Here is a 14,292-nt window from a genome sequence, read left to right as displayed (position 1 = left end):
CTGAAAGTCTGTAAGAACCACAAAATCACAGAACGGTTTAGGTTGGAAGGGACCTCTGGAGATCATCTAGTCCAACCCCCCGGCTCAAGCAGGGTCCTCAAGCCCTATTTGAAGAAGCCCCATTTGATTTCCCATTGCAAAAGCTTTGCTTCTGAAAGAACAAAGCATGAGATGTTTTGAAGGACAACAGCTCTTCTCTGCTGAAAATGAATCCCTCAGCTGGCTGCACTGATTTTTTTTTTTTTTAAATACTTAGAAAGTACTCTTTCTGTTTAGTCCAACAGGTTATTACATATGACAAGTACGCTTCAACCTTAACCGTCTTACCACTACTTCAGACGGCCCTTTTCTATCTGTATTATTACACATACTACTATTGCATGGTATCTGCTATCACACATACTCTGTGCTAAGTCCTGTACACACATATGCACATATTCATGTCTCAGAATCAAACTCCCTCCCCCCCCAGCAGACCGGCGAGATGTTTTGCTCCAGCACTTTGATTCAAAATCTAAGTGAAAAAAAAAAAAAAAAACCACAACCCACTAAGTAGTTATGTCTCCTGAATCCTAAAGCAATTTCTGTATAGTACAAAAAGGTGCTTTCTCCTTATGTTGTGACTCTTAACTTACAATTAGAGATTTTCGAAAGAGATGCAGGGTAAAGTGGCACCTTTTTTATCTGTTGCGAATTAAGTTCCTGTTGTCAAGTTACTTACCCAGTGTCACTGAGAAGAACTGGCAAACGTTTCATTTGCTGATATACCACCTAAGCCTCTTTTGGCTCCCAACTGTTTAAATGTTAAAGGGACACTGTAAACTTGAGGACCTAAAATTAGAACTTTGTTTGGTTTCAAGTATGCACAGCTTACCCGCTCATCCAAGAGCTGTTACTATGTGCTACCAGCTAGCAAACAAATGCACAGAAAGCTAAGCAGTAGGCTTGGATTTATGACTTGTTTATCTAGCGTCTTCAGTATGAGATTTTTTCCAGACAAGTATGAGATTTTTTTCCCTTGCTGAAAGACACTTGGAAACTAATACAGACTGGTAATGGACCATGGCAGGGGAGGTAGGGTCGGGGGGAAGGAAAAAGAGACAGAATAAACACAGAATGGCAGGACAGCAATTCATCTGAACTTACTGAGACACGCTATGAAGGAAAACACCAGAAAGGAAGGAAAAGGGTTGATCAAAGTAGCACAGTTTAAAAAAAGCTTTTATTCCATCTCCCCCCTCGTCTCCCAACAAGAGGAAGCTTGTTTATTACTAAACAAGATAAAGGACTGATCACTTTCATCTCTGCCAGAAAAAACGCAGCTCAAAACACATCCAACCCAGACACATTATGAATTGGCTACAGGTTACAAATTAAAGCTCTTCAAAGACTTCCACAGATTTGGTCCAAGGGAGGCACTAGAACAGAGTTTTATCTACATCTCCTCAACCCTACTGCCACTACAGTATAATAAAATTTATTGTAGTGATAATTCAGGTTAGCTATGCAGCTGCATTCTCATGACTGGTTTTTTTTTGGAACATTGTTTTATGCATTTTCTATACTGAACTACATTACTGGTATGAGATAAATTGTACCTCAGCAGCTTTATAGATTTTTTCCTTTACTGCTTTTCTACATAGTAAAAATATATGACAAAGTTTGAGAGAGGAAGCAGAAGAGCTTAGCACAACACAAATATTCAGTGAAAAAATGGCACTTCTAAGGGATGGCTGAGCTGCTAACAGTGCCAAGAAAAAGCTTATAGCTTGGCTACATCAAAATTGCTTTCCAAATTTTCATTTTTTTCCCTTTACAAACGGATGATTACAAGATAGTCAGAACAAAAACAGAGAGAGAGAAATACCACCCGGAACCTAACTCCACCGTTTATAATCAAAAATACCTTTGCCTCTCACGGATACTGTCTGGGCTCAAACACTGAGGATATGAATAAGGCTGGAATCCAGTAAAGTCACACCTGTTCAGAAATGTTTAATCAACATTTGACATTTAAACTAAAGAATAAGGCAAAAATCTCTCTCACTTAACAACATCTATCCCACTGCAAAGGTCTTGATTGTTCCTTAATTTTCTTTGAGACCTTAAAAACCTATTTAGTACTGTCAAATTCAGAAAGGTGCTCCTGACACCTCATCAGCGGATACTGCATAGATCAGTGCAGTGAATTTTCAGCCCTACATATTTCTCAAAAAATTAATTTTACAAACATACAAGTAGTGACAGATAAACTGTTAAGTGTTCTCATTTTACCAATTACATAGAGCTTACATTGAGGAATCACTAATACCTCTTTAACTGAATCCTACACATCTAGTACTAATTTTCCACAATTTTACATTAGGAGTACTTCCCTCTTTCATATATGCTAGTTATTTTGAAACATGTTTTCTGAAGAGTTGAAAATGAAGTGGCAAAATTACTCTTCCTGCATGGTATATTTCCTTATTTCTGTTCAGTCAAATGAAATGCATATTCACATAAACATTTCGTAATATTTCTGTTGCACTACTTTTGTACAGTAAAGCAAATTAAAAACTGATTGATATCAATATTTAATGTCCTACTAAACGAATTATGTCCTCTTTGCGTTTATAATAGAGAGCAATTTACTTTAACAGTTGACTAAGTGATGGACAATAAAAATATCTTTATAGTTTGTAGTCCTCTGTTGTATTAGAGATTATGCACAACACAATATTCATTACAGTGAAGAGAAGTTTCCAATCTTTCTGATTCATGGGGCTGCACCTTTCATCAACTTACAGGGAAGTTTTTTTGTGTACACAACATGTACATTTGGAGTTGCCTTACCACAGGAACAGGACACGCATGCTTGACCTTCCCCAAATTATTATAATGGAGAGTAATCTAGCACCTTCATGTAAAACTTCAAACCACTGTGCTAAAAAGATTAAGACAGGAAAATTTGTCTTGTAGATGAAGAAATGAAAGTAATAAAGAGTAGGTAAGATACTCTACCTACAAGTCTAGCAAACTAGAATAAGATCTATCCCTCTGGACATCCATCCTTATCAGGTGTCTCAAGTACAAGACAGTCATTACTCTTAGTGACAGCCCAGCAGTTAGTCAGCTGGTCTTTATGCTGCACAAGTTAAGGGGAGAAAGCGTTCAGGGACGTGTGAGGAACTTGCGGAACTTACACTGCAATGCCTCCACCAGAGATTTAACTTTACTTGCTGATCCTCTGGAATATAATCATTCAGTAACAAGATTTAGGGGTACAGTGATCTCTATCACATTACTTTCCTAGTTCAGTGTCTAACAATTACAGCTTGTCACATGTAGGTATGTATCGGGAATTTGGGGTATTTTTTTTCCTCCCCAGGTGGATATTTATTGCATATATTAACGCACTGTTCTTATTCAGTCATCATACTTGCTCCCTCCCCACCAGTGGCATCCTGGGAAATATGGAGATCCTCTAGCATTTCAGCCAGACTGATTCGTGGAGGACCATCGTCATCTGTGTCACTCTCCACTGGAACATCTGAATCTAATAAACAAAAACAAAAAAGCTGAGCAAAAAAAACCCCAGCAAAAACCCCAAACAACTCCCTCCTCAAACCCCACTCCAAAGAATAAAGCTTGTTTGTAGGATACTGAATCACTTATGAAAACCTTCACCTAGCAGGGCTGTTTGTCTGTTGTTGTTGAGGTTGCGGGGGAGGAAGAAGAGAGGTTGCAAATAGGCTCCTATCTCGCATTTTAAATGCGAACACACACACACATAAAACAACCAAACCACATCCACTTAGTGTATGTGAAACAGAATACCTCATACTTTTAAGTTACAGCCTTTCCCTAAGCATTAGCAATTGGAAGAATCCAAATACAGAACTTCCGTAAAAATATTTTCACTCAAATAGTCATGATCTAGTGATATACAATTAAATAATTAAAAAGGCCTTACTTCTGTAAATGTTGATATTCTTCCTTATGGCTTCATCTTCTTCGAGATCTTCAAGGAAGTCCTGGTATTGTCTGTAAAAGAAGCTTAATGCATTTAATCACTTTTTTTGGATTTCTGTAAATTTATTTAGAGCATAATTAGAGAACCTCAATGTCCATAAAAATCAAAGAACACAAAGCCCCAAGAAAGGGCTGCAGAGTGCAGTCCTTTAGGCACGCATTCGAATTGCATTGCTACACTTTCCAGCTCATTCTTTCAGCTTATCTTTAATTATCAGCACCTACTAGCTTCTAAAGAATTTTTGTTTAAATCACATGTGCTCATTTAATTCTAATTGCCTCAGTTTTTCTATTCAGCTGAGTATTATTTAGAATTAATCAGCTGTTGCTGTATCAGCTTTGTCCTTGAATGTAGTATCCATGGAAATTCTATGTTTTCACAAAAGTGTCCCTTTAGCCAACTTAATGCCAATTGTAAACAACTGACACAAAGCTTCTGATACTACTCATTTGTTTTATGGCTTGGGCTTTTCTTGAAAAGTATCTTAAAGATAGTTTTCATATTTGCCAACAATAAACTGGAAAGGACTGCAGGGTTATCTTTAAGGGTCAGGATTTAGGTGTTTTTTTTTTTTCTTCTTCCTTCAAGTACTGTCTTCAACATCCATCTTCCCTGAAAACTTAGCAGTCAAGACAAGATACTTTAGAAGCACAAATAAGGTGCATACACTTAAAGCGCTTCCTGCACGAGGGGGGAAAAAAACATGCAGAAAGATGCTGCTCTTCAGAGAACGCCGAAATCAACCTATGAGAGCCAGCATCATGCAGTCTCTCTCGCACAGAACCAGCAGCACTTCCTTGCATGCCGTGAACAGTCAAGTAAATCACCTTAGGTATTACACTGTGTTTGTCCTCAGCAGATGCTGAGAAATGCTATTTCTAGACTTGGCACAGTATATTAGTAGAAGGGACTGAAAAACTGCTTCATAGATACTGAACCTTTCATCGTCTGTATCCATGCCTTCTCTGTCCCTTTCCAGCTCTTTCAGCTTCCAGTTTCTGCGACGCTGGCGTTTGGTACGGTCATAGCTCTTCTTTATTAATACCTACAGTGTTTAAAAAAAAAAAAAAACACACACAAAATATTTACACATACACCTTAAACAAAACAGACAAAACACTCTCAAAATCCAAAACAATAACCAAGTCTAGATTTGGAAACCTGTAAAATCAGTTGAACAAATGGTAGAGTCAATAATTTTACTACTAAACACAAGACAGCAGCATGAGAGATCTGTACTTTTGCCCTGAGTACTCCAGGATGGCCGGTCTGGCACTAAGAATTTTTTTACATACAATTTATATAGCATTCATTAATCTAAAACTTTCCAAACACTTTGGGTTATGTCCTGGGGAGGCATATGCATGCTGGAGATGTAATACACAGTTTTCATCACACAGGACATGGTAAATTAAATGAAAAAATAAGACAAGTTTAAGTAAATCTATTATTTACTTTAATTATTATTTTAACCATAAAAAACCTAGGTAGTGAAAAAATAATTCTCAGAATTAGTATTCTAGTCAAATTTCAACATTAACGTCCCTTTCCTTTGGCACTAGGGAACTGCTAAATTATAAGGGAACTTTTTCATTATAAAATCATTATATTCCTGAATACCCCTGTGTAACGTAGGAAAATTCTGCACAGACAAAGAGAATGATCTTACCACATCAGGAATATGCTGTGGGTTCATCTTATTTGCAAACTCATCATTTAAGTTACAATTGGCCAAGTCAAATCTAAAATGAAAACAGGTACATTATCCTACCCTTATATGCAAGCGTACAGAACTGAACTCAATGTATTGAATGCTTATGCTAAAGAGCAGCATACCATAAATTATAGCTCCTACGAAAGATGAACATTTCCAAATGAGTTACAGAGCAAATCAAAAATCCACAGTAGCCGTCAAAACTATGAATAACTTGTAGAAGCAGTTGTTCTCAAATTCTTTTTAGTAGGTTATCCCATATACCAGCCTCTTAACCCCACGTAAGAGTATCTACTGAGGTTTTGTTGGGCTCACAATAGCTCCAGCAACATCCACGTTTAAGCCCACCGGTACCAAAGTCTAATCTACCTTAGGAACATTTCATATTTGTCAGTGTTTATGATACTATCAAGCAACAAGGCCACGTGCTTTAACTCACTCTCATCTTGACTGATATTTTTAAAGTGCCTCCAATCCATTTGTGTCTAACCTGTTATTCAAACCTGCATTTTAGAGATAATGCTTTAGCTATCTTATTACTAACGACCCTTTTCCCAAGATGACTTCTGCTATTAAAAATTCTTGTATTAGGACCATCTCTTCCTGGCCAAGACAAAAAGATTCTATTCCTTTTGCCAATTTTCCATTTAGAAATAAGAACAGCTGACAACCTTCTTGATAATGGAGAAAATCCAGGTCAGCTCTTTGATGCTCACACTAAATGGAAATAAGCATTCCAGCTCCCTAACAAACAGAAGTAGTATAGTTAAGTCACCAGTTGTCAGCATTTACTTCCTTTTTTTCTGGATGAGAGAAAACGCCAGCTTTCCTCTCTTAAACCATTCAAAGCTTCTTCTCCACGACAGGATATAAAAATCTTTCACGCTTACCATGTAAATTCAGTGGAGCCATCACTAAAACACCTGCTGCAAGATTCAAATGCTAACTCCTACAGCAGGATCTCTCATTTAACCCAAAGCCAAAAACAAAAAAATCAAAAAAAAGGAAGAAAAGGAAGAACAGACCCCAGGACAAGGTCTCCAGGATTTAAAATGTGTCCTAAGTGAGTACAGCAGAAATACTGATGATCCGTATTCAACTCCGAAGTTTTCTGTACCCAGGCTTCTGCCAGCGCGTGCTTGAGGAATGAAAAACAAAATACTTCTGTAATCAAATGCAGCTTAAAACACTCATACTGCTATATTACTGTTTTAAATTACATCTGTAATTAAACTTTAGTTCCGCATCAAGTAGCCAACGTACTGCTTATTATTTCCCATTTCTCATCTCTAATGCTTGGCCTTTACCAAAATAAGGAAATGGTCATGGCAACCACTTTTCACAAGAATTCCAATAAAGCTGTTTCTATAAATAGACAGGTATTGTTTTTACATCGTAACTTTTTACCACATACAGCTTTTGACTTAGATTAAAAAAAAAAAAAAAAAAAAAAAGCTTGGTAATGATTCTTTAATTCTAATTTAAAAGAAATGCTTCTATAAGTCAATGGAAACAATTTAATAATTTAAGAGTTACTGTCATTGTTAATTATTATTTTGTATTAATTTTGTAACGAGTAGAGTTTAAACTCTACAATGGACAAAAATTTCTGAGAGTGGAACTCATAGAATGCATATGCAATTTCCAAATGAAAATGCTTGGGGAAGAGCTTTTTTGCTAGAGATAGAAAATTACAGATAAGAAAAACATATATGTGATTTGGTAATATAGAATGAGTCAAAACAGAATTTCTGACCAAAGGGGGGAGGGGGGAAAGAGGAACACTAAAAACATTAAATCAAATACAACTCTTACTTTGTTTGATCTTGCCCCTGCACCTGCACCTTTTCTCTTCTCTTGAACTCTGTTGATATCCATAACAATAAACTCCTCTAGTTGTTTCGGTTGGAACAAGCTATTGAAAGGGTGGCGCCAGTAAGTATTTCCATCAATTTCAGCAACTGAAAAAGCACAATTATAAGGATGAGAATGACTTTCAGAGAAATTAAGGAAAAAAAATAGTATTGGCCAAAATTAAGGCAACTGCCAAATAGATTCTGTTCAAGTTTGGTATCATAACATAAGCATCTACGGCAAGATCTATATCGTAAAGCCTTGCTTCAATAGCTGTTCATGATCTGCCTATACACAGCCGGATCACCTATCATGTGTCTGAAGCACAAATATCTTGTATTCATTCCAAAAAAAAAAAAAAAAAGTTCTTCTGGATGTAGCCTTATTAGAAGCATTTTGCTGGTATGGCTCACCCGCATGCCTATCAAAGCATAGTTCTTTTGTTACCCAAATGGCTAGAATCACAACTCAAGAGAAGGAAATAGATGCCATCTAATTTTAGGGAAATATTCTTGAAAATTTAAGTGCTTAGCAGAGCAACAACAGTGAAATAGAGAATCTGTGAGCTTAATACTGACCGTGCACATTTTGCCTAGGATACTAAAGAAAGGAAATTTAAGACCCACGTCTGAGCTGGCTATTAAATGTCTATGCCTGTGAGTGTACAGATACATTGTCAACACTAAGGTCTCAAAAAAAAAGAAAAGGAAAAAAAAATTGTCACGAAAACAAAGAGTAAAAAAACTGTACCAGCAGAAAATCACATGCAGCTAGAGGGCAGTAAAGAATTCGTAACTTACTCTGCAGAGTGCTAGGATCAATGAGGTGGATGGTACTTGTTACTCTAATGCACACACAGATCTGGCTCATGTTTCCAAGACTCTGCGCCAGTTTTGGAGACAGACAAACAACATTGTCCTGCATACAAACAGAAAACGCTTTACACTCACGTTTCCCTAATTTTCAATCAAGTCTTTACCGATTTTTAAACTCCATCCACTATCCCCCAATAACCTCATTAACATAACCGATATCTGCACTGTCCCTGCTTGGGGACATAAACACACCACTTCTCCTCCCTAATTATACACTAAATCAGGTCTCCATAGTTCAAAAACTTTTTAAAGACAAGGAACAGTCTCAACATAAACACCATTACCAAAAACAAACTCTAGCCACTGCATACCGAGAGATGAAATAGAGAGAAGCTACCTTGCATATTGGAACAATTTCCACAGAGAAAGTGCTTTTGTAGTTGTAGACATTACTATGAATATCATGAGAGATCAAACGTTGAGAAGATTTTGATCTGTAAAACATAAGTACAGCCTTTAAGCAGTAAGAAAGACATTATTTGAAACAGAAGATAATCATTACAAAAATACAGCAACAAAAGCATATAGTAACATATTACAAATACATAAGGAAATAGGAAAATGCATCAGGATTACTTTCACAGCGGCTACGTGGAAAATACAGGATTTTCGTAGGAAGGGTTTTTGTTTGTTTTAACAAGAGGACACCTGCAGTTTCCACCTACAAAATTCTTTAAAAATGAAGGATAAAAAACATTTCCCAAAAGTATTTTGCGTATTTAAGGCAATAAATTTAAATGACATACCTTGCTGGAACTGTGCACTGAAGAAAGTCTACCATTTTCTGGGCATGTTGCTTTGAAGAATAATAAAAATCCAGACCATCTTAAAGAAAAAAGGCTTGATGAAGATACCTATTTGAAGTACTATATTTATGCTATGTAGGGCATTTGAAAAGAACAATTTGCTACATGTCTGTACATAGCTATTGATGCATTCTTCCAATATGAAATAGGGTAGTTCATTGTTCTACTTAAGGATTAATAAGCCAACTCACTTACCATGGATTTCTTTGATGCGAAGTGTATTTTGATGAAGTCTGTGTTTTAAAATCAGCTGCTCCAAATAGTAGAAAGTCTTTTTGTGCAGAGTCTAAAACCAAAGCAAGACAAATTTATCAAAGTTATTTATGAATCACCTAGTACAAATGCAGTACATCTCGAGAATAAACAATTATATGAAGAGAACATCCAGAAAAGGAACAGTCCCCAGTTATTTCCAGGTAACCAAAAAGATTTCACAGACATACAGACTATACCCCAACCTACGTGAAGCTTCTATTTCTTATTTTTATATATCTGCTTGCTAAAGCTATTCATTTCCTTAAAGGAGATTTAAACGTTTATAAACAACCTGTCTTACTGGTTCTAAACTGCCTTAACATCCAGAAGACTATTTAGTAACGTGCACAAGATTTTTCTCCCACCCGTCATTTCAAAAGAATATGCTAATAATACTAGGCAACAGGGGGGAAAAAAAAAAAAAAAACCCACGCTTTTCTAAACTAATACCAGTAAGGAAAAATTGTAAACATGTAATTCATTCCTGTGGCAGTCTGCAATCATAAGTACATCTTCTGACAAAATTAGAAAAAAATCCAAAGATCTGTTTCACTCATTACGCTACCGTCAACAAATGAAAATTAATTTGCCTCTACCTTTTGCCTGACTTGAACTACAGCTTTCCAGAAATCCTTAGCTTCAACTCTATGACAGTCTTCACACATTTGAGACTGAACCATATATTCCACCACAAATACTTGCTGAAGAACTGCTCCATTTATCACCTGCAAAAATAAAAGTTTAAAAAGTTTCCTCTCTCTTTTTCTAGTAATGTCAAGACAGGAACATTTCATAGTTTACAACTGCATTCCGAAGTAACTTCTGTATCGTTACTAACTTTAATACAGCTAGTAGAATTACATGAAAGAGAGCCATATTTATGTCACAAACGTCAGCAGTATTTTCTCAGTTTTACTGGGACAACAGATAACCTTCTTCAAACTGTGATGAACAGCACTCTAATGGCAAAATTTGGGCACAATGAAGTCCGTATTCTTTCAAGAACCATCTATCTTAAAAAAAAAAAAAAAAAAAAAAAAAAAAAAACACCCTGATACTATATTTGCCCTACAGGCTTTTTAAAAGCAAAATGCAGAATACTATAATCCAATTACCTCTTTCTGTACAGTTAGTTTTAATTTAAGTCTCTTAGAATGTGGTTCAGTCCAAATAAAGCCTGCGTCGATCAGCCGGACCTGTCAGTGGAAACGAAGAAGAACTCAGCCACTGCCAATAGTTTTTTAGAGTACGTGTTAGAAACATGTAAAGCTAACTACCAGAAAACATAAATTTATGGTATACTTCATCCTTCCTCAACTGAGGAAGTAAGTAATCTCAAAAAACAAAGAGAGAGAGAAATTTAGCAGTCTACCAAACCCAGTTAATAGTAATCAGGCTTAATTTGAACACAGACAAGTTGTAGAGTAGCACTTGCTCTTCCTTCCACCCCCAACTCTTACAGTAATTTTTCAAATAAGCAATATCACATTGAATAGTAATGACGTTAATAACAACAACAGAATTAACCATTAGTCTACTTTCTAGTTGATTAAATAACCCTTGAGTTAGTTTGCTTTTGGTTAGCAACCTGAAGGATGACACAGGGGATCGATATCAGTTAACACACATCAATATTGAGCGCATAAAAACATCCATTTAGTTTAACAGAAGACTCTTCCTACGGGAGGAAAACACTGTTTGGGATGGATTAATTTTCAAGCAAAGTTTAACACGAAAAACGTACAGAATTTAGGAATATATCTAACAACATACTGCAGTGCAATTCAGTAGCTGCAGTCAAACACTTCTAAAGCAAAAATAAGATTAAAAAAAGGGAGGGGAAGAAAGGGGATACAGCAAATCATATAAGTCGCAACGGACTTCTGATAAGCGTACAGGAAACAAGTATGTACCAAAAATTACTATCATAAAAAATAATTTAGCAATACGAAAACTATTTTGTGCATTTTACTGTGAAGATGCTTAGAACATGCAGTTAGTTCTCATGTCTGCAATCCAAGAATACTTTAGTCTCTCAGGCTACACCTACATTAGCAAACACCATAGACTAACAGTGGCAGATATGTAGAAAAAGCTGGTGCAGAAGACTCGAAATCCTTTCTTTATTCATGTCAGGATTTTTTGGTTTTGGGTTTTTTTTTTTTTTTGCTTTGTTTTGTTAATAACTTCAGGCTAGCCTGATCACAAACTGAATGCCTGCTGGTGGCTGGAGTGCATTAGATGTGCTCCTGGAACACACCTCCCACTTTATTTTCATCCAAAAGAAACTCGGTTCATGCTCTTTAAGACTTCTTTGTAACGAGAACCAAAGCGCAATAATCAGAACAATTAGATTTGTCCCAAAAGTACACTCTTGATCCATACTAACACTGTAATGGAGATGCAACCTCAAAGACTGTTACGCCAGAATAACTGAATACACTGTCCAACAGTATCTCTTGATGCAATGTAATGATCAACCTGGATAACAAAATGTTTTCTTCCGGACTTAAAAGTCAATTTAATCTGCAAAACTAAGAATATGCAAATTTATTGCAGCTAAAGATATATATACATAAGTACTGGCTTAACACAGAGAAGCTCAATAAGGCAAACCAATTCAAATTTTGATGAGTGCAATAACAAAACAGTCTTCTCTGCCCAGTACACTAGTTCAGATTTTCTCCTCTAGTAATAGTCTTAACCTAAGAGATACTTTATCTAACCCAACATGTAACAATTTAGTCAGTATACAGACCTCTGCAAATCCTTTTTGTAACGTAGCAATGTGAACAACTATCAGATAAACAATTTTGAAAATTTGGAAAAAGAAAACTGCAAAATTAAATTGCATTAAAAACACCTGAGCTTCCTTCAGTTGATTACACTCAACTCCCATATAGAGGATAACAATTATGTAGCTTACTGCGTGTCTTAAAGTCACAGAATTGGACTGCAGTAGCCTCAATTTGTTTGGAGGTTCTCTGCTACCGCCTATCCTTACTGAAGTCCTCCAAAATCCTTGTACTGACCTACATGAGATCAGCTGGCCATTCTCTATGCTCGACATAAATCAGTTGATAAGCTCTCTATAAAAATAAATGGCTACTCCAAACGGATTGAACCCTGTACAAGTCAGTCAGATTTCACTCTATGCAATACTGATAGAAGCTTTATGAAATACTAATAAAATTCAGTTACTAACCCTGCTAAGCGATGCTTTGATTTTTTTGAGACACAAAGCAAGAAGCTCTCTTGATTCTAAGGTACACTGGATCCAAGTTCCTGGAGGCTGAAGATACCTACGATAAAGAAAATATTTTAGAAAACATGAAGCGGCTTCAACAAATGAAATCATTCGAAAGATGTGCACTTATTTCCCAAACTTCTAGCTTTAATATCAGCTACGTAGCTAAAACTTCTCCCTCCCTAAAGCGTTAAGGTTCACGTATTCCAAAAGCACTCAGAACTTTTACTGCCATTCTTATCAATATGCTCACTTTTTTCTTTCCAAGACCATAAACTCATTATTTCAATTTTTTAAGGCATCATACCAACACCTTCCTACTTTCACAAGAAAAGAAATATACGAAAGCCCTGGAACAGTGAAAAACCCAACAAGCCCACACTATGCTACAACTGTCCAAATAGCTATCTGCAGACTAGTAAGCTAACTGAAACCTTAAACAATGTATTGAAGGGGTCCATGAACGTGTTCTGCGTAACCAATCTAAATCTACTGCTATAACAGCATCTCCAAATCATTGCAATAGACTACAAGATCATCTCTGAGTTGTAAAAGTTTTAAGGAAAACACATACAGTGGGGAGAGTCTGGTGACCTTAAGAGGCACGTCCCGCACTCAAGTTACAGTGACCAAACCAAGGTGCCACTGTTTGCCAAGATGGTCATTTCTCCCCTCGGAGCGGGTGGGGTCACTGCGACCCCCCCCCCATCCTACTAGGGGACGGACAGCACCTGGGTGCCTACCTCTCGCACTGCTTGCAGAAGTGCACGGTGACCTGCTTGGGGATGCCCTCCGTGATGTCCACCTGGCAGCGCAGGCATGCCACGCACATGTTAGCTGGGTTCGGCGGGATAGGCACGCCACACTGGCAGCAGAGGCTTGAACACATGAGGCAAGAGCCAGTTAAAAGATAAAACAAAAATAAAATAAAAACATAAGAGCAGAACTATAAAAATAAAATCCGGAACCCCCACAAAAACAAAATAAAACCGTCTCAGAGAAGACAGCCAGAAGAAAGGCCACTGTTAGCCGAAGGGACATAGAGGGTTTTTAACTACAGTTACTTTTACGTTGTACAGCGTCTGGAGCAGGCCCCGGGAGAAGCGTGCCGCAGCCACGCGGCTCCGCCAGCAGCCGCGGCCGGGGCACCTCTCCCTCTCCCTCTCCCTCTCCCTCCCTCCGCCGGCGCCCGAAGCCGTGCAGCGCAGCTCCTGTCCTGTCCTACCCTCCCCGCCGCCACCGCCACCACTCACATGTTGCCCTGGCTGGGGGCCACCGGCTCCGTCAGGTACTCCATAGCGGTGCCTCAGGGTGAGCGGCAACGGCGCGGCGATGCTGGCCGCGGCTTCCGGGTGTGAGAGAAAAGGACGGAGGGCGGCGATCCCGCGAGAGGCCGTGATGGCGGCACCACCCCCGCCCCTGAGGGAGGAGCCCGACATGGGCAGTTGGAGCGGCGGGCGCGGGCGCCTGGCGGCGGCGGCCTGGCGGCCGTTAGAGCCGTTGGCGCGCGGGCGCCCCGCGGCGGC

The 14,292-nt window shown here is 38.1% G+C and overlaps 1 protein-coding gene across 1 annotated transcript; it reads right to left on the bottom strand.

Moving 5' to 3' along the window:
- Window positions 1-1,203: 1,203 nt before the first annotated feature.
- NMD3 (NMD3 ribosome export adaptor) lies at window positions 1,204-14,289 on the bottom strand. The gene is made up of 15 exons (XM_068953712.1): window positions 14,020-14,289; window positions 13,510-13,644; window positions 12,725-12,821; window positions 10,635-10,715; window positions 10,116-10,244; window positions 9,460-9,550; window positions 9,205-9,283; window positions 8,796-8,892; window positions 8,384-8,501; window positions 7,545-7,690; window positions 6,755-6,867; window positions 5,685-5,757; window positions 4,954-5,060; window positions 3,956-4,026; window positions 1,204-3,538 (listed from the first exon to the last, which is right to left on the bottom strand). The coding sequence occupies exons 1-15, from the start codon at window positions 14,061-14,063 to the stop codon at window positions 3,405-3,407; spliced, it is 1,515 nt and encodes a 504-aa protein (XP_068809813.1). The 5' UTR covers window positions 14,064-14,289; the 3' UTR covers window positions 1,204-3,404.
- Between the last annotated feature and the right edge of the window lie 3 nt (window positions 14,290-14,292).

The sequence above is a fragment of the Struthio camelus genome, chromosome 9 (genome assembly GCF_040807025.1).
Source record: "Struthio camelus isolate bStrCam1 chromosome 9, bStrCam1.hap1, whole genome shotgun sequence".
NCBI classification, from domain to species: domain Eukaryota; kingdom Metazoa; phylum Chordata; class Aves; order Struthioniformes; family Struthionidae; genus Struthio; species Struthio camelus.
The sequence above is the reverse complement of the archived record's forward strand: the minus strand, read 5'-3'. Positions and strand labels throughout refer to the sequence as shown.

Bases quoted from the DNA above. Each gene is read 5' to 3' on its own strand.
- NMD3 (XM_068953712.1), bottom strand. From the start codon at position 14,063: ATGGAGTACCTGACGGAGCCGGTGGCCCCCAGCCAGGGCAACAT. The intron at 10,245-10,634 runs GTAATTGGATTA...TTATTTTTGCAG, and splicing joins AACTAACTGTACAGAAAGAG to GTGATAAATGGAGCAGTTCT. The intron at 9,551-10,115 runs GTAGAGGCAAAT...CTTTGGTTTTAG, and splicing joins TAGTTCAAGTCAGGCAAAAG to ACTCTGCACAAAAAGACTTT.